Genomic DNA, 20,772 nt, shown 5'->3' on the forward strand with positions numbered 1-20,772 from the left:
GAAGTAATGTGCTTCTCAGGTAAACCTTCTTCCAAACAGACTCAGGCATGCAAATCTGCTGTTTGCCACAAGCAGTGGTACATTACTGGATGGCGGAATTGTTTCTAAACATATCATGATGTTAAATGAAATGGTTAATAGATAAATTGCAATTATGGTTAATAATTTTTAGACCACTTCCCTGAGTTGTGTCTAAGCAATCAATTATCCCTGGTACTTTCAGCTCCAATAAGTCCGTTAAATACTTCCCCTTTTATATATCCCACATCTGTATGGTCTTATGCCCTGTTTTTTTGTCAGGTTTTTTTTGTCATGATATATAATTATAATCATTGACAGCGTGGAGCAGGATTTTAAAAGCATAGGCAATACTTAAGAGCAATACTTAAGACCATTCAGCCTTTTAACTTAATATAAGTTGCTTTGGTTCTTTTACAAGATCCACTCATATTTAAAGAGATGATTTGCCTTTTCAGAGTCAGGATGAGCACTGGAGAGAGAATAAAGCACAGCTCTCCCCATTCCTTAAGCACAGCCCAAATCTAGTTGATCATGCACAAATGGCCACAGTCCAACACCGTGCCTCTGAGACAGCTCTGTCGCTGGGTCTGAAGTCTGACTAGCTTTCATATGACTGGAGATGGGGACCAGAGACTAGTCTTCTCTTTGGTAGACAAGAAATCCAAGTCAGATCTCAATCCTTAATGATGTATCACAGTATCACAGTATGCTAGAGATTGGAAGGGACCTCAAAAGATCATCTAGTCCAATCCCCCTGCCGGAGCAGGAACACCTAGATAATGTTACACAGGAATGTGTCCAGGCGGGTTTTGAATGTCTCCAGGGAAGGAGACTCCACAACCTCCCTGGGCAGCCTGTTCCAGTGTTCCGTCACCCTCACTGAGAAGAAGTTTCTTCTCAAGTTTAAGTGGAACCTCTTGTGTTCCAGTTTGTACCCAATGTCTGCTAGAATAAACTGCAGCTTCCACCTCAAAATTGGAGGCCTGGGGGCAAAATCAAAAAAAGAAAAAATAATAATAATATTCTTCTTTCCAAGTGATCAGTACCTTTTCTGAAATTCAGACTGTGTCTGTGACCTGTGACCTCCAGGTCAGCACTGAAGCACTAAGTTAACCCTGAATCTACAACTTTGAGTTGCTTAGAAGAGCATACAAAATAATATATATATCTATATACTTAATTTTGCTCATTAGCTGACATGCTTTCCTTTATTTATTTTTTTTTAATTCAAGCTTTTGGTGTCTCTGAAGAAGTGCTCTATGTATGCAAGTGGGACGCTAAAAGGACAAGTTGACAACAGTACCAGAAAGCACAGAAGAAAGATTTCATTTAGTGACTACAACTCCATAAACTGAACAACATTAAAAGAAGCCCCATGAATTGGAGGATTATAAAGGTGTATTCTTCCTTCCTCTGAAACAGATGATGCTGTTAAGGAGGTTAGCTACTGTTGTTATTAGTAGGCCAATATCTCACTGCAAAACAGGTGATGAAGGTAGCAATTGTCCCTGGTGTAAGGGCAAAAGGAAAGGCGTGTATGTTTTCAGACCGTTGTTAAGACACATAGATACCGCTATGACAGGTGCAGTGTGAATGCGACATATACTTGGAAACAAAAGTGAGACATTGTAGAAAAGTGAAAATGGAAAACTTTCCAGATGCCAGGTGGAAAATTGTATTAAAGCTGTCAAAATAAGTCACAACAAAGACTGGGTTTTCTCATAGACTAACAGGAGTCATGTTCTGGAGAAGAATGGGGTTTTCAACTATGAGATGGAGTATCACAAATGAAACAGTTATTAGTATTAGAGGTTAAATTGGGACTTATTTGTTTTGGCTTTTTTGGATTTGGTCTTTCTTGTACTTTTTTTTTCTCTCTTTCAAGCTTACTGCAACAGTGCTGATATACTCGGAGTTTTGTGGACAGGTCAAAAATATGTAAATAAATTGCACCTTATTGCTTCACATAGTTATGTATTCTGGGCTTAATTCCAAACCCACTTAAACTGATGGCAGTGCTTCTGTGGGCATCAGAGGACTGCAGTTTAGGACCTATATTAGGAAAATGGAGATGCAAAGCATATGCAGTAGAGGTTGGTTATACAGCCTCTGCAGTCATCCAGAGTGATTTTCTAAAACACAGGAAGGAAATAAAACTGAAAACTGAACTACCTTCAAGGTCAAATATGCTTTGTGTACATGATAATGGAGCTTTTAAAAAAGTCAGCTCCATCTAAACAGCATTAAGCATCTTAAGTATTATAAAAGGCATTACTCAGATTTCAGACTGATAATCTGAACAGATAATCCAACATTTTACTCATTAAAAAAAGTCAGCTGCACTGCTTATATTTGGGTAGAAAAATACAGATTGGAACAAGGTTTGCTGTGTTTCCTTAGTACAGCCAAGAGTAGAATTTTCTCTGCTGATTTAGGATTTTAGTTGTCCGTGCATTTACTTCCATGCACTGGTAGAGTCTTACCAGCAATTTATCTGTTATTTTGTGGCTGATTTCTGGTTCTTTATGTAACATTACTTTTTAGCATAAGAGAATGTGCTTACATTAAACTCCTTATGTTCTTTATAAAATACGCCTAACAAACAATAATGTTTACTCCCACAATATGACTTATAAAATAAAAAGGTCCTCTGTTCTTTTCAGGACAGGTTTTTTTTCATGGAGACTGTTGATCTGTTAGAAAGAAATACAGCCTTTAGAGCAGAGGGTAAAAACTTGATTGCGGTTAGAGATAGATGATGCAGCAGGCAGCACTGGTAACTGGAGATTGTACACACAATAGACCCTAACGGCCACTATGGAGCTGTTAACTTCTATTGTGTCAAGGTGTAATTAGAAAGTGGTTGAAGTTGCAGATTGCTGATCTAAGTGGTGCCTTTAAAGTCAATGAAAATTAACTGAATTCTATATTTAAGTTCTAAATCCTTGAAAATATTAGTTTATAATGGAAATAATGACAGACCTTTAACTGTAGCTGCATGGATGTTGCTGGTATTACTAATGCAAAAGTAGAAAGCAGGACAGCTCTTGGATGCTTACAACTGTTCTAATGCATAAAAACTCATTAAAATTTCCTAAAGGAGGATATATTATTATAACAACCTTTTTTCCTCAGTGCTCTTCAACTATCATAATTGCACAGTATACATAGCAACTTGAAAGGAGTCAGAAATGTGTAAGAAGGATAATCTCTGGCTACAGTCACCAAAAGCATAATTATGTGAATACATTGCATATTCTGCATCCTGTTCTTTGGTTTTGAGAGCCCACAGATTCTGTAGATGATGAATAATGCGGTATCTAACTAAAATATCAGCCCTAAATTGCTGGAATACGTATTCAACCTTAAATAATTGCTTTGGATTTGTGTTGATTCCAAGTAATGTAATAGTTGTGACTAATCTGCAGTTATTACATGTAAAAAAATAATATTCTTTTTGCACTTAGGATTCTACAGATTTGTGGATAGGTGAAGTTATTGTTAAGGGTGTTTATCGGAGTTGCAGAAACTTTCTGTCTCTGAAGATAAGGCCCAGTAAAGTCAGGGACCTAAAAACAGGCTTGTTATGAGATTCACTTATCAAGATACAGAAGTTTTAATTTTTCACTCTTAGAACTTGTTACAGCGACCCCACCAATGTACTTTTCACAGCTGCATCCTTTGCAGTAACCAGAATCACTTGTTTTTCCAGTAGCACAATATAGGCCTGCTCCCTCAGGCACCCACAACACAGAAAGAGTAATGACCATGGAAAAGGGGCACTTGGCTCCTGGGTACCCAAAAATGTTAACTGCAACCAGAAATACACCATGTAATATTGGCTTTGTCCAAAACACCCCCTTGTCCGATGGTACAACTAATAGGCCAGCAGCATCTGTTCCTATTTTGTGCTAAGGATATTTCACAAATGCAAGTTTTAATGTGTTACTTACACAGGCAATGAAAGCCACAGGTTGCTCAGGGGTTTTGTTTAAAGTTCATTACACAGTTTAGCAGGACCTGGACCACACTGAGCTACAGTCACTGCGCAATGTACAGTACTTTGCTACACACAGAACTAGTATTTAGTGATAGAGCTCCAAATATGTACTTTGCACTAGTGCATAATAGAAATTAATGGTGTCAGCCTTATAAAATGTTTGACAGTTGGAAATTGCTAGTCTAGAAGGGTACACAAAATTAAATGGTAAGTCTCTAAAATCATACAAGTTTACCTCAAAGACATTTTTACAATGTCTTTGGAGAAGTCTTTTAAGTCTAAAAACTTCTTGTTCTCACTGAATAACCAATCCTGGCCTAAAGTAGAGCATAATGATGCTTATGTATCGCTCTACTGCCTCTGCAAGCCTACTTCAGCCAATTCTGTGGAACACTTCAGCTCCCGGGGTACGCGGTGCTGCGGCACCAGCAGTCAGCCCGCTCTTCAGCACCACTCCAGTGACACGGCACCCAGGATGAAGTGCTTCTGCGAGAGAAACATGGGAGGTACTTCAAATACTTTGCAAGTGGGGAAACCAATTGAGCTCAGCGCCGTGGTCTCCAGCCAAGTGGGAGCAGAAGGTTAAGGGCCTGCAATTAAAGACCGAGAGATCATCATCGAGGGCTCGAGTGTGACAAAATGGCAGGCTGCTGTGACAGGAGGCCTTGCTGCCTACCACCCCCGCTTTCACAGCGAGGAGATGGGCTCTTTGCTGAGCACCGGGCACGGGCCCTGCACGGAGAGGCCGCTGGAGGTTCCTCCATGTGCCTCCTGCGGAATTAACCAGCCCCCCCCACACGGGCGATGCTGCCCACGAGCGGGATCCCCGCTGCGGGGCCGGCTGCCCGCTGGGTGCGCGGGGCGGCCATGCCGAGGTGCACAGCCCCGTCTCCACCGGCCTCGCTCGCCGCCGCGGCTGCTCGCTCGCCCGCCCGCACCCCGAGGGCTGGGCACACCGCCGTTGGAGCGCAGCCGCCTGCGGGAGGCCGGAGGGCGGCGGCAGGGAGGTGGATTGGGTTGGGGAGAGCCCGGGGCGGAGGCGCAGGGAGAGGTGGAAGGGGTGAGGGCCCGCCGGGAGGCTCTGTGGGTTGCCAGTGAGGCGGCGGGGGCCAGGAAGCGAGGTGTTCAAGGGCTGGAGTGTGAGGCAGGTCCAGGGCATTGTCCTGAAAGCCTGTGATTTGCCCTCATTTTTAACCTTCGCCTTTTGAACAGGTTCACTCGGCAGTGTATGTGGCCTTAGGGCTGCTGGAGCCTTTCCCCAAACTACGGGGTGTAGAAAAAAAGACTGAGAGAAGGGAGTGATGGGGACAGGAAAACCCAAGTGAAGGAGAGGAGCAGCACCTGTGAGCACAGTGGGGACTCAACATGCAGGCGGGGGCGAGTGTGTCCCCAGAGTGGTCCCTGTTTCCTGAAGCGGATGGAAAGCACTTGCTGACCCTACAGACAGTGTGTCCAAGCACAGAGGAGGAGGACTTGGAGGGCATCTGCCCGATAAGTGCCCACCCGCAGAATGGCATGGTCGTGGCAGCGCTGCCTGGGGCGGTTGTGCTGCAGCCCGTGCTGTGCAACGTGCCGGCAGGCATGGCCATAAGCGTGCGGGAAGGGGTCTCTGTGTTTTGTGACTTAGGGCTGACGCAGAGTAATGTTTTACAAGAAGAAGGGCAAGCAATTAGTTCAGAAAGCAAGCCAACAGGGAAACCACCAGACATGCTACTGATTGAGGTACGAGTCCTGGATGTGGTGAAGATGGCAGTAGGTTAACTCTTAGCTGGCAGCATCACAGATTCGGTTCTGACTTCAGTATTATCTTTTCTAGGCATTCAGATTTGTTGAACTGAAGTATCTAATCCTTTGTACAGCTTTTTAGAATGTCATCCCATGTTTAAAAAGGCAGACTAAAAATTTGGCCTTTTTAGATAACTAATCAGTTGAAATTCAGACGAGTTTTTAATTCAGTTCACCAGTTTGGTGCTGTTTCGTTTGACAGGCTAGATATCTTAAGTAGTATTAGACAATTTCCCTTATTCTGCAGTAGTACAATACTGCAGTCATTGTTAAAGCTGGATGTGTAATATGATCTCATTTGAAATGCATTTCATTGAAAGGACATGCAAACATTGGTATTTATCCTGTGCTAGCTATTGGTTTTATAATAAAATAATAATTGTTTTTTTGTTTGAAAATTCATGTACTACCCTAGTTAATTTCTGAGTATGGTCATATTTAAGTTTAATGCAGAAAGTATCACAACCTTGTTAATTGCCGTATGACAAAGAAGGCATTGCAGTTAGGCTGCAGAAGTCCTGTGTTTGGTGAAAAATTGAGCACATACTTTCTGCTTGTTTTCTTTTGAAAGGTAAATGCACTGAAATGAAATTCTTTTTAAAAAATGAGGACACAAGTTTCTATGTTCTCAGTGCTGTAATCTTGAAATGATGCTCTGAAAGTTTATGTAAAATTTTAAAGAGCTAGGGCTCAATTATAGTAATTGTTCGCTATATGACATAGCAGCTGTATGTTACATACAGTTTGGGTTTTGTTGCAGTTTTACCCATCGTACTTAAAGCTAAAAATCAGAATTAATGAGTATCTTGTATTTTGTTGGTAGCTCATTTGCTTTGCCACTGGCTTTGATTAACAAAGTTGTAAAACTTTTTAAAACAGATTGACAGAGATAATGATGTAATTGCGTTTGAAAGTAAGGTCCAGCAGCTGACACCATCTGAAGTGGGGGGAGTAGAGGAACTTCTTTTCACTCTTGGGGAAACAAAGAGCTGGAGCTGCAAAGCCAGTGATGATTTATCAGACCCAAGTGATGAAGGTAAAGAGCAGAAACATGCAACTCCATCAGAACAAGCAGCTGTGAGAAATCCTGAGAATCCAGAATTTCAGATTTGTGCTCCACATCAGAAAAAAGGTAAAAAAGTTAGCAATCCTTGTAGTTCACTTTTAGATAACATGTTAAGTTTGATTTTTAAGTGAGGTTGAAATCTTATAGCAAATATTCACAGTGTTTAGATTAGGTTTCATCTTAACATTCTATGGAAATTTGGAAGAGGGCGTAATACCTTTCAACCTTACTTGATAAAAGAGCTGGTTTAAGCTGATGTCATCTGTGCTGTGTTCAGGGGAGACGTTTTGGATGGCATTTAGAATTTAATGGTCTTTTGAACAGTATGTGGTATTTGAATCCTTTGGGGAGATTTCAAAGTTAATATTGTATAACTGCCTTTGAATAAATCTACTAACTTAGTTAGTCTTCCTTAATTCCATCATTCAGCTTCAAAATGTGCTTGTCTGGGGGGCTATGGATGAGCTTAGAGTGGTTTCAAGTTGCTGGTTGAGGGTGATGGGCAAATATCAATGCCTGTCAGCAAGGTATCTTCCAGAACTTGAGTAAAAGTAACAGAAAATGGCTGATTTCAGATTTTAGGAACATAACAGTGTGTTGCATAAGTTAAGGACTGACTCAGAAGGGAATCATAAGCATCTGTTTCCCTAGAAACTGTGTGTGTGTACTGTAAAAGTTGGATGACATCAGTAATGTTGAAGAGTCTGTAAACGTGTGTCGTAGTATCTGGATATTAAGGTATCTTGGCTGAGGTTGTTTAAAGTATGGATGTTGTACAAATTTTTAATGCCCCTTGTTTTAGTTGCTGCATTTATAGGAAGCACATTTGAGCAGCTTTAACAGAGCTAACAATGTTGTTCTGTGTGGGCATGAATCCACAATGAATAAATAACCATAAAGTGTTTTTGTTTGCTGTTACTGAAGTGAAGTGTTAGCTGCATATCTCTGTGTGGTGTAAAGCATTGTATAAAATACATTTTGGTCTCAGCATGAAAATCATTGCAAAGAGCACATTTGGGAGCTGAGACAACTGTTCTGGAAAGGCTCTTCGAATATGACATATTTGCCATTTTGCAGTTTCAGATCTTCTTCAAAACTGAAAATGTTACACATTCACTTTTAACTTACTAAATTCGAAAGAAATTCATTACGGCTATGCCATGAACTTGGACGTGTTCTGTAATCCAGAAAGCATAACTTTATTTGACTTCTTCAAGGAATTGATCTTTTTTCCTCGAATTCAACTAATAATTTTAAAAAGGCTTTTTATGTCATGATCTTTTTTACATATACTTTATGGATTCAGGACTATCAGAAAGCTGAGAGTAGCTTAACTTGTAATTTCCAAATCTTTGAACAAGCTTGCTTAGTACTAATATACAGTTGTCACCAGGAAGTATATTGCCCAGGTTGTAATTGCCGTGATGAAGCACATTTTATTGGTGCTATCAAGAGAGGAAGTTTCATCCTGTCTTGGAGGTGAGAGCTTGATTAGGAGTTAGGTTTCTTGGGGCTAGGTTCTAAACTGTATCAGTAATGTGTGGCGCTACTTTTTGGGGCAAATCACTTAAGTCTTGGATATAATAATTTCTATCTGTCAGCTTAATTTTTTTTTAATTCTGTATTTTTATGTAGAAGTACAAAGTAGTCTTACCCAAAGTAGAGGAACAATAATGAAATCGATACTATTTTTTGAAGAAGTCATTATTTTGTGGCTCATATAATCTAAATATGTTTTTTCCCACAGGAGAAAGAGAAGTTTTCCGCTGTGATTTGTGCACATTCACCTCACTCAGAATATCAAGTCTTAATCATCATGTGAAAACCCATTCTGATGAGAAATCTCATGTGTGTCACCTCTGCCTTAAGGCTTTTCGTACAGCTACTCTCCTGTATAACCATCTGAATGTACATACAGGTATCTAACATGTGGAAAGACTTCATTTTACGTATTATCTACAAAATTGTCTTAGGGCTGTATTCTGTGGTCATTTTGTGCTCTGATTTTGTTTGGAGTTCTACACTGAAAAGACATGGTCTATAGTTAGTAACTCTCTGTGTATGTATTAATTTATTCTGTTAAATACTTTCCTAATAATTTTTGTTAACTGAATGTTGACTTCTGTTGTGTCTGATTCCATGTGTGCAATAAAATTTTTTGTGATGTTTTCAGTTTGCTATATAACCATATGAAACAAACTGATAAATTGTGTTTATAATAAACTTATGGTTTTACGTATATAGTACATAAAATTCAGAAACTCAGAAAAAGTTCTGGTAAAAAATTGTGCATGATAATTAGGGCAGACAAATCATACTGATGTGTTGATAAATAAAATTCTAAGAAATGGTCTGTTCTTACAGGGACCAGGCCCTATAACTGCAGTGACTGTGATATGGCATTTGTGACCAGGAGTGAGCTTTCACGACACAGGCGTTACAAGCATACCTTAGAAAAACCTTTCAAGTGTTCATTGTGTAAATATTCTAGTGTAGAAGTAAGTACAGCCTTTCTGGATCTTTTGGAACGGTTTGTAGGCTTTCACGTACTAAGATATTAACGCACTTCAACTTCTGTCATTTTTGCTAGATTTTAACCTTGAGAAGTTTCTGTGCATATATTGTACTGTCATGTATCGTCTTTTCTTACTGTCAGATTTCTATATGAAATAAACTCAATACATTACAGAGGTAGTTGCAGATGTCAACTTACAGTATTAATACTTGGCTCGTGATGCAGATGTACATGTGCATTCTGAGTTAGGAAGAATAGCCAAACTTGCACAATATTATTTAGCTTTTTTAAACCAATTACATTTGAAGCGTGTTTTCTTCTTTATTATATTAAAATTGCTGCTAGGCAATAATGTCTTTGTATTACTTTGATCATGCAAAAGCATCCTACAGAAGTTCTCCTGTACGTGTCATTCTATGTACTGTAGGACAAAACCGGCTAATGTCTAAAATGAAGTTCATGTGTTATGTTTAAATGCTTGCTGATGTTTGGGGTTTTTTACAGAGCTGAAATTTTCTTAATCTACAATAAAAAAGTTAGTGACTGCCTAAGGATTCACTGGGAAAAATAGGCCTTCAGTGATGTACCTATGATTGAATCACAGTCATGGTTATCTGTGATTGAATCGCTGTCAGTTTCGTGGATATTCAGTATCTAAAGTTTTTATGTGCTGTGTCCAAATCTAAAGCTGCAGGCAAGCCTGAATTTTATTCCACACAACTTACCTTACTAATTAGATCTTGGATGGCTTGCATCTTTAAAAAAACTTTTCAGTTTGTATTAAAGTCTCCCATTATTTTCCTTGTTTTAATGAGTGTTCAGTACTCATTGCTGTTGTGGAACTCTCACTGATACTGCTGTAAGCTTTACCTGAATGAGGAGAGCTGAAGGAGCCCCCTAGTAATACCATGCATACAATTTGACTTTGGTATAGAAAAGATTGGCAATCATGTTTAATTTTATTTAAGTGTCGTAGATTTGAATGGGTCTAGCAGAGAGTTCATTAGTTCATATATGTTTATAAATGTAGGAATTAGAACATTAGGTAACTCCTAATTTTAGCTTGCATGCCTACAGTATTTATATAGAATGTGTCACAAGAACAGTATTAAAAAGTGGACTGAATTTGCAATTAAACTGCTTCATTGTCCCTTGATGGTGAGCACAGCCTTTGGTTAATGAGTTTGGTCTTTCATTTATTTTCCTGATATTTTCAAAGAATTTCATGTGTGACATATCCAAGTAACCTGAAAGTAGTGGATATCGCCTTTAAAAATCCTAGCTTTTATGTTCTAATGAAATTTCTCCTTTTGTTTATGTTGACACTAAATACGAAAGTAAGATCATTTGGGGAATACACAAGCGTTACCTAAAACCACACCAGGCTGATTGTACAGGAAAAAAGGGGTGGCTGGATGAGCATTAATTCTGGGATTGATGGATTATTTTAAATTGCAATAGGCGTGTTGTGTAAAATTGCTTGTATTTTAATTGTTTGGGTGTCCAGTGTGTTACTGCAGAAATGTTCTTATTTTTATGGTAGGCAAGCAAAATGAAACGACATGTTCGCACACATACAGGAGAACGTCCTTATGCCTGTGAACTTTGCAGTTATGCTAGCAAAGATGCATATAAACTGAAAAGGCACATGATAACTCATTCAGGTAGGACTCTGATGTAATGATCAGGTAGACTGAGTCAATTGTCAGTCGTGATGTAATTCTTGATGATATTCATCATCAAAATTATTTTTTTTATTATATTTATATGACTTTTGGGGGAAGAAAGGCAAGAAAATAATTTCCCTCTTTCTCTTCTACCATTATGATTGGCTGGTGTTGATTCACTTTTATTATGACGTTGTTACAGCTGTAAACTTTCTCCATGCACATTTGAGGATAATTCTGCATTTTTGTACATTAAATATTCAGGACAGAGTAGAAGATAATTAAAATAATTCCTCATTAATAGTTTAGAATTTTAATAGCTTTATGTTTCATCAGCTTGACTCACAGATTCTGGAAGCCAAGTTTTTGCATTCTAATCAGCTATGTAAACTTATTTAAACTTGTTTAGCCTTTTGTGTTTTGCCCACTAACAGTAACATTTTCATTGGTCTGAAGACTGTTACTGTTAGAACACAGATGTTGAGACGTGGCAATTTTGCATTTGTAGCAAATGAGTGGCGTTTCTAAGCATATGTTATTATAAGATGTATTTTACAGGTGAAAAACCCTATGAATGTTATGTTTGCCAGTCCACATTCACTCAAAGTGGTACCATGAAAATCCATATGTTACAGAAGCATGGAGAAAATGTGCCAAAATACAAGTGTCCACATTGTAGTGCCTTTATTGCGCGAAAAAGTGACCTGGGTGAGTTTAAAGTAAAAAATTGAACTGTAGAGGTAATTAGAGGTGAAATCTCTTCGTTTTCATTGCTTGCAACGATACCAAATATGTTACATATGACTTGGTATCATTACAAAATATTTCTATAGAAAATGTATTCGTTGTTTTACAGGTAAGTTCCTCCTGCAAGGAGATGTGGTGACATCTTGTGGTTGATGTGCTAATTTCCTTAATTTGGGGTTTTTTGCTTGATACTTGGTGGCATTGTGACCTTACGGTTTTCAGTAAGAATGTACCTCACGAAGATACATGCCCAGGTTGTAATGAAGTTTTTCCTCAAAGCCACAGAAAACAGTCAGATTTTTAAGCCATTTCAGTTCTCCCGTTCTGTTTCTTTCTCAGCTCTAGTTAAAATGAATATATGCATCTAGCTATATGAGACACTAAAGCAGATTGAATGTTTCAGTATATATGGGTTTTTTGCATATGCCAAATCAGCTTTTACCTTTTAATCTAAAATTGAACTGTATGTTTAGTTGCTGAGTGCATTGTCCTTGTAATTTAAAGAAGTACATGTAATAGCATTTGTTAGTAAAGTGCAAGTTAAATTTTGACTTCATTGGTTCATCAGAAAATGTTTTTACTATTCCTCCAGTATTCAAAATTCTTAGAATTCTAAATCCTATTGCATCGATATCAAAGATTATTTTTGAGCTGTATAACACTTGTGAAACGTGGATGGTAATGCAATAAACTCAAATGTCTCTTAGCTAGTTGGGATCTTTTTCCAGAGTGCAAAGAACAAACCACTGCATAAGTTCATCTTCATTCTCTATGCAGAGGTTCAAACTGAGAGTATAAATTAAAATTGTACTTGAGAACATAAATTGAAATTTTTTCTCATACAAACCACAGTTCTTGAAATACAAGCAATTTACTAAGGATTTATATATGAAATTTTTTAATTACTCTTCTTTAGGACAGCACTTGCTTCAAGTACCAGTAAAGTTGTCCTTATCCATGTATTTCATAAGCAAATTCATCTTTTCTAGGAAGAAAAAGGTTTTGTACAGATAAGAATTTTATTAATCAACCAGTGTTTTAGAATTATAGCATATTTGCTGTATTTGAGGCAATATAGCTGACCAAGGCAAACAAAACCTATATAAAATTTTAAGTTTACAGAAATAAATGAAATAGCTATATTAAAAAAATAGACATACAAAGATGTCTTTAGCATCTATTTGTATTTCAAATAAAGATCCTATTGAAGTCTGTTAAGTATTTGAAGGTAGAAGTGTTATATATATACAATCTCATCGTTCATGTATTTTTTGCACTGTTCATTTTAATACTGTAAGTACTACTTTGGGTAGCATTTTAAAATTAATTTTATGTGTAGACAAAAGCAGCCAGTTACTGGAATTTTCAAAAGGATTTGATTTGTTAAATGTTTTCCATGGAAATCAGTAAGAGGCTCATAACTGCTAAATCTCTCTGTAAAGTTACAACATCTTGCTGCAACTCAGTTAAACTTCCTTGAAAAATTGCTTTTTTTTTTTGCAATTTTACTCCTACTGCAGAGAACACAAAGTTCTTTTTTTGTATATCCTCTACAATGTACACATTACTCAGGGCTATGCACAGGGTAAGTCTTCTTCAAAATGCTGGAAATTAAAAATTTACTATACAAATTAATTGCTTTGTGTAACTGTTCAGGTGTCCACTTACGAAATCTGCATTCCTACATGGCAGTGGCAGTTAAATGCAGTGACTGTGAAGCTGTATTTCATGAGCGCTATGCTCTTGTTCAGCACAGGAAGACTCATAGAAATGAAAGAAGATTCAAATGTGATCAGTGCAGCTATGCATGTAAACAGGTACTCACTGTAAAAATATTGCTTACTCAGTTGAGAGTTTGGCAAGGTGGGGTTTTGGGGTTGTGTTTAAGATAAAAACTTCTGTGACTGCAGTCTAACTAAAATGGTGTAGTTATGTTTATTTGCAAGATAAATGGTTCACAAATAACAGTAAATTGAAATGCTGTAAAGTCTGAGGCTATCTTCTTGATAAATCTTTTGTACATGAACTGCTTAGAAGTACAAAGTAACATAAATCACTTTCAGTGACATTATGATAGGAACAAACTGTAATATTTGAGCCTTAAATGTGATTTTCGGTAGCGTCACAGAATAAATTTGGTCTGAACTGTAATTTTTTTAAAGAATACATTTAGGATAGAACATCTTTGGCATTGGTATGTTGGAATGTACCATTGTTCCATTCTGATGATTTTCTCTGCTAACTTCACTAAGGTTAGGAAAAAATGTCTCAGGTTCTCCAAGTCAGTGGGCAGTATCCTAGTGTGTACTTCAGTATCTGCTTACAGTGGAGGATAATTAAGGAGTGTGCAACATCCTTGCACTCCTCTGTGTGCCTGTGTGGTTTATTGAACTCTCAGAGCTGGATAGGTATGTTAGAGGTATTTTCTTTGTTTCAGGAACAACACTTAATTGTACATAAAGGAACCCATACTAGGAAGAAGCCCTTTGCTTGCTTGTGCTGCAGCAAAACGTTTCAACAAAAGGAGCTTCTTACTCTTCACTCTAGGAAGCACCATGATTCTCATATTAAGCCTATAGTTTATGAATGCCCTAAATGTGGTAAGGGCTATTCACTCCGAGTAAGATACTTCCTTTTAAGGAATCTCAGTGGAGTTATCTTTAGCTAAGTATTGCAGATCACATTGTCAGGAAGGACTGAGAGTAAAAACCAGTGTACTGGCAGGAATGTTAACTCCTTAATGCTAAGCCAGCAAAACTTGTTTGTTTTCTTTCCCAAACCTTACATTAGGGGATTAATAAAGAACTTTATATTCTCCTTTAGGTAGAAAATATATGCTACTTAATCTTTTCAGGTCTGTTACTGGTTTGTGGAATTCAGTATTGAATGTTTAATACAGTACTCTTCTTAAAATGAATCAAAAGGCAGTGTGGAGGTACGAATTTTAAAAGAAAGAGTGCTAGAACCAGTTCAGCAAGGAAAGTAAGATATTATTACTCACTTCAAAGCCATATGCAGTTAGAACGTATCTCTGCTTTGGGGTTAACTGTGCACACTGCTGAAGTAAAAATAGCCTTTTTCCACATACCGATTTTACATGTAAAACTTTATTGTTTATCCAGGAACCAGAAAATTAGATGCTTGATTTATACCCACCAAATGGCAGTGTTCCTTTAAACAGAATTTTAATATATAATTTGGAAAATCTTCAGGAGTTTTATGGAAGTTTTTAACTAAGTCAGCCTTTCACTTAGCATTCCAGAATTTTTCTGTCAGAACCATATTTGTTTTTTTCTGTGTGTGTTAAATTGCTTACATACATTAATATTTGATTCATATATTTATGCTTCATTATGCTAACAGGATAACATGCATAAGCATGCTGAAACTTGTGGCTTAGTGAGGGCAAAAACTGCTACACCCAGAAAAAGAAGCAAGGACAAAAATAAACCCCATGAGAACCAAAAGCATGTTAAGCAACAAGGTAATCAGCGAATAAGTTAGAATTTAATCATGTAAATTAGAATCAAGAATAAAAGGCTAAGACATTGAATCTCCCTGCTGCTTAATTACTGTTTCACAATGAAGCTAATTTAAGTGCTAATAATGGAATAATACTTCATTGTGTGTCAGAAATTCTCGTCCTCTGATTTGGGTCATTGCTCAGGTACCCATTCTGGGACTGTTGTTCTCTTATTCCTGCAAATGACTTCCTATGCTCCCTGCTTAGCAATGCTTGCAAATGTGGTTTTCTTTCCCCTTTTACAAATTCCCTTTGCCTTTATAAATGAGGATGAAGCACATAATTTACTGACTTAAGCCATAGTGAGTTTTCTTAATTTATAATATACTTCTTTAATACAGACCAAACGGAAAACTTTCAAATCTCAGAACTCAGATTGCATGTTAATCAGAAAAGATGTAGCACATTGTAATAAAGAAATTGTTCATCTTCTTTCTCTTCTACTTAGACCTGAAAGTGATCAAATAATGATAAAAATACTACTGATTTAAATAGCTAGAGTCATTCTTCTGTCATACTGCAGAAGTGATCAGGCTGGTTTATAGAGCTCTTGGTTCAGCATGTCTGTGCAATCATAAACTCATTTGTACTTACTTAGCGGTACTCATTGTGGGTAGCTCTTGAGCACTGAGCATTTATTCTGTAAACTTCAACATAAACCAAAGGATGGTCCATTATTTATCTCTTTCCTTCTCTCTTTTTTTCTCTGCTTCCTCATCTTTTGTCATTAGGTTAAGATTCCCAGAAAGTAAGTTCAGCTTTTGGCAGATTGTGATGGTAGAATAATTGGTCAGTTGATTGTCTCTGCAGCAGTAAGTGGTGTGCCTTTGGGTAATGCTAGTGCATTCCTGATAAAATCATTTGTTTTGTCTTATTTTCAACTCTCAAATCATAAGTTTTGGGGGTTTTTAATTCCCTTAAATAAATCTTAGCCTGTCACCACATATGCAGTGATAGTATATCAGGTTCACTTTAAAGTTTAAATTTAACCCAGAGGAGGTGTCTACTCATAATTTCATTTATGGGCATTTCTGTTGAGTTACACAAAGCACAATATACAATATTCAGGTCAGGGCATGGGCAAGGAGCCCTGTATCCTCTTGCATCCTGCCTTCCTTTTGTGTGTTTGATCTAATGCTGAGTCCCTGCATTGTTGCAGGGTGAGAGTTGGTTACCTGTTTCTGAGGTCACCTTCAGGGCCACCAAGGCCAAAAAATAGCTCTGCCTGACCAGAATATCCTGTCATTTTTTTGCCCCTTTGCTTCCCAGATGCTGTTTGAAAGCCACAGTAGTCTCCTACATTCTTCAGGTGATTTTTATGGAGGAAAAGACAAGAATGGAGATATATCTAAGTCCTAGGTGTCCTGAAACTTTACATTTTGGTATATCCTATTGTATCTACACTGATTTGTGGCTGATGACAGATAAAATCTGACATAGAAGAAGAAATGTTGGAGCTTTTCTGAATCTAATGAATATATATCAGCAGCTGAGTTTACATTAGCATTGACACTTCTGTTTTCACTGGTAAGGCTGTAATGGTATGGTTAGAAGTGTTACAGCTGCAGTGTTTATGTTTTTGCAATAATTAGATTTTGCTGTTTATTAATGTTTTGCTACGTGCAAACAATTTCTTTTTGGTATCTTACAGATACCTTCATCTCGAAGCTTGATTTCCTGGAGCTAAGATAATGTGTCTTTAGATGTGATTCGTGCAAATACTGAGTCCATTAATTGACTTACACAAATATTAGGAATGTCTGTGCTGGTTCCAGGTGGTTTTTTTCCCCAAAGTTGACATTTGCAAGTATATATTTCACTTCTTATACAACTTGCAGGGACCTATAGGATCCTGTATGTGGCTATACAAAAGATTACTTGTCTGATTGATGCCGTCAATGCTTTGCTGTAACCAAACATTAAAATACAAAATGCATGTATAACTTTCCAGTTAAATAATAGTTTTCCCCTGATAAGAATGCCATGGGTACTACTCACTAACATGGCTTGTAATGTGATAGTCAACCTAAAATACATTCATTCTCCAAATAAACTAGGATAAAAGATATGCTGTTATATATTGTTAAATTTATTGAAATATTTACTTGTCTTTCTGGTTAATCACCACAATGATTTTTTTGTTTGAGTTTTCTTTTACAAGATTTCTCTATTGGGAAGAGTCAATATTGTTCCAGTAAGATTGTTCGTGTTTTAGATGGGATAGAAACAGCAACTCTGAGAACAGAAAATTGAAGTGATTTATGAAATGGAGTCTCAACATGATGGCCAAATATGCATGAATAGACTCTGGTCTTCCTCGTTTCACTGGTTGTAACTGAGCAGTTCAAAGTGTGTCCAATTAGGAAGCTGGAAAAGATGCTGGTTGAAAGCTGTTGAAGCCTTTCTGTGCTCATTTTGATTCTTGTTACTCTGTAACCTAAATAACACTGCCAAAGGGTGGAAGTTACAGGGAACCTTCACCAGTTTTATTACATATATGTAATAACAGAATGAGAAAAAAATAGCTATATTTCAGAATAATTTGTGGAAAGGTAGATAGGTTTCTTTCACCTTGCATTTACTTCCAGATTCGCTCACAGAATTGCCTGCGGATCTGAAGCAAGTTTATTCCTCAGTAGCTGTATAGAATTGAGAGCTGCGTGAACTTCAGTACTTTCCTGAGGTGAGCATCTGAAAGGCAGTGATTTTTTAATGCAAGGAACACTTACTGAATCTCCTTTCTGCAAACACTCTTGTTTCTAACAGAGTTCACAATGCTAAAATACAATTCTTTTTATTTTTTTTTTCTAGAAAAGAGCTGGGGTTTTTGCCCACTGGTTATAGTAATTGTTGGATGTTATTAGTTCCATTTGCCTTTCCCAGTGGTTTTCAATTGGTGTAATTTCATTCTCTTCTGAAGACTTCCTTTAGTTTTACATCAGCATGAAAAGTAGTGGCAGAAGCAGATTTTGGCTTCTTGTTGGGGTATTCAGTTCCCACAGACTTTAGGGTATGGTTTCATGGCTAGATCACACTGCCTGTCCTATCTTTTTCCCCATGGTCTTCACATAATTTTCTTTCTTCTCTCTTATTTCAGCTCTAGCAACCATATAGCTGTGGGGTGCATTGGATTAGCATGCAGATCTAATTGGAAACTAAGAGCAGTTAGCTGGACAGATGTAGAGCTGCCTGACAAAAATGAAGCAGCAGCAGTGTGTGCTGGTGTCAGAAACCACCCTTTCTGGGCACACAAAGCTTTCTGTCGCCTTAACCTGACTGGCTTTCAAGTGCAGATGAGAGCAGCTTTTTTCACCATTCTTTCCCCTTTAAATAGCCTCTTGCAAGTGCTGCCATGTAAGATTGTGATCATACATTTAGTACTAGATCCAAAACACACCCATGACTTTGATTTTAATTAGGTCTTCAATAAAACATACTTGTATTATATAGGAAAGCTCATGTTTACAATACGTTTAAAAGTCAGGGAAGTTTTAATTGTCACATACAATTCTCAACTGGCTTTTGAACTACTGGTTTTACTGCTTAATTAATTACTATAGTTAGAGTAATTAGAGTAAGTACTATTGATTTTTATAATTAGTTACAATTATCACGGTTGCCATTTATGCACTGTTCCCTCATTTTTTGTCATCTATAATTAATACTTGGAAGCCTATTCATAAAATCTTAACTACTGTTAAAGTATTCATCTCTAATGCTGCTATTCTTATGTTTCATTATAAGTAAGCATTAACATTACTACCAATTTTAATAATATTTCAGCATATAACAAGTAAATAAGTAAAATACTAATTTCAAGATTCACATCTGTGTTTAACTTCATTATAAATATGTTACTGCATTTGACCAATATGAAATGGTTTGGGGTTGCGTGTAGAGCAAGCTATGTATGCTAGTTACACTGATGTGGTTGGGGGTAGTGAATTCTGCTCTGTGCTTTGCAGTCCAGGTGAACTGCAGTTTGACATCTGAATACTGCAACTTTTAACTTTTGCTACTTTGAAAAGTCTCATAAAAATGAAAGTTTAGTTTTTTTCCAGTTAGTATAGTAAATTAACACCTTTATCCTATACTTGGTAATGTGTCTACATGCCTGTTTTACAGGGATAACTTAAATTCAGCAGCTGTTCTGCTGTTAAAATGACTCAAACCGTGCTTAGGAGCTTCAACTGTCTCACAGTGTCTTAAGTATCTCTTAATGTCAGTATTAGCAAGAGATACTTGCTGTCTTACAGGAGTAAATGATCCAGTTTCAGAAGATACAGACCACTCTACACTAAAAGGCCTCATCAAGACCTTAATCAGCTCAATCAACTGGATGAACAGGAATTACCACTTTAGTAATAGAAACCCCAGTCAGTTTTGTAGAGTATGCTTGTAGCAATCACTGAGAAGTCTGTGTATTTGAATTTATCAAAATTATTCTTTGGTTTTATTCATTGTGTTATTCAAGTGTTTCATAAAGGTTAATGATTACTGGTTCTGCTTTCATAATGGTAATATTTATCCAGTTTTAAAAAGTTAATAATCTGTTTTGGCTGCCTTATCACAGGATTTAAGAATATTTTTCCCCATGATAGTTGCTTAAATACTATTGTTGACTTTATTCTTGTTGCGCTGTTTCCATTTATGCCATAAATTCCAAGCAGCATATTTCTTTGTTAAAATTAATTTTAGAAGTTGTAAATTATTTGATCAGTTTTCTGCATATACATTGTTCATTGAATTGTTGGAAATAAACTGATTTTGTGCTGACATCTAAACAGACTACATGAGTGAAATATGAATGTAATAATAAAAAATCTTGTTAACTCTGAACTTGCAAAGTGATTATTCAGGTAGGTAGAAGCTGGAAATGTGTCCCTTTGGAAATCAAGAAATGACCTTTTCAGGAGTTCTTTCTAGTGGTCACATGGTTTTTAAACACAAATAGTGATGGTTCTTCATGATTAAGAATTTGCATCACTGTGGTTTAAGGTGTTTATTTTACAACGACAATTTGATGATGTTATTAATATATTTTAGACCAGTATGCATATATTAATATCTTTTAAAACAGAACATATTTGGAACAGTTACCATTTTTAAAATATTTTAACTTACTGATTGTTAAATATACAGGAATTATTTCATGAAACAGATAATACTCAAGTATTCTATAGTGTTCTCTAACAGTGTTCTTAGATAACTAATTGGTTTGGAAAAGAAGCTTTCTATGTGAGATGAAGCAGGCATTGTGAGTTTCCTCTGCAAGCAGAAATTGTCTATGCTTTAAATAGTTAATACCTGAGGAGAAGCAGTGTCTGCACAGGCACACATACCCGGTAGATAAAAGCAGAGAAAGAGTGACTTTGGGTACATTTTTACTAATTGGGCTTCGTAATATAACGGAGACCTTGAAGCACAGTACCATCAATGATGCCAGTA

The 20,772-nt window shown here is 37.0% G+C and overlaps 1 protein-coding gene across 13 annotated transcripts in view; it reads left to right on the forward strand.

Moving 5' to 3' along the window:
- CTCFL (CCCTC-binding factor like) overlaps positions 1-20,772 on the forward strand; it is a 37,925-nt gene that overhangs the window by 4,291 nt on the left and 12,862 nt on the right. For 4 of the 13 annotated variants that reach the window (XM_062604122.1, XM_062604120.1, XM_062604121.1 and 1 more), the window contains exons 2-13: positions 1,254-1,417; positions 4,399-4,527; positions 5,234-5,743; positions 6,725-6,938; positions 8,620-8,790; positions 9,237-9,370; positions 10,931-11,051; positions 11,613-11,762; positions 13,458-13,618; positions 14,239-14,421; positions 15,165-15,285; positions 17,913-18,007. In XM_062604122.1, the coding sequence (XP_062460106.1) occupies positions 5,387-5,743; positions 6,725-6,938; positions 8,620-8,790; positions 9,237-9,370; positions 10,931-11,051; positions 11,613-11,762; positions 13,458-13,618; positions 14,239-14,421; positions 15,165-15,285; positions 17,913-17,971 (1,671 nt within the window). In that variant the 5' untranslated portion in view covers positions 1,254-1,417; positions 4,399-4,527; positions 5,234-5,386 and the 3' untranslated portion in view covers positions 17,972-18,007. Of the gene's footprint in view, positions 1-1,253; positions 1,461-1,483; positions 4,528-5,233; positions 5,744-6,724; positions 6,939-8,619; positions 8,791-9,236; positions 9,371-10,930; positions 11,052-11,612; positions 11,763-13,457; positions 13,619-14,238; positions 14,422-15,164; positions 15,291-16,593; positions 16,707-17,912; positions 18,008-18,421; positions 20,164-20,772 lie in introns of those variants that run through there. The other 9 variants (XM_062604125.1, XM_062604126.1, XM_062604118.1 and 6 more) reach the window with 9 other exon arrangements.

The sequence above is a fragment of the Pezoporus occidentalis genome, unplaced genomic scaffold (assembly GCF_034315485.1).
Source record: "Pezoporus occidentalis ecotype Australia unplaced genomic scaffold, CSIRO_AGI_Poc_V1 ctg83, whole genome shotgun sequence".
NCBI lineage: Eukaryota > Metazoa > Chordata > Aves > Psittaciformes > Psittacidae > Pezoporus > Pezoporus occidentalis.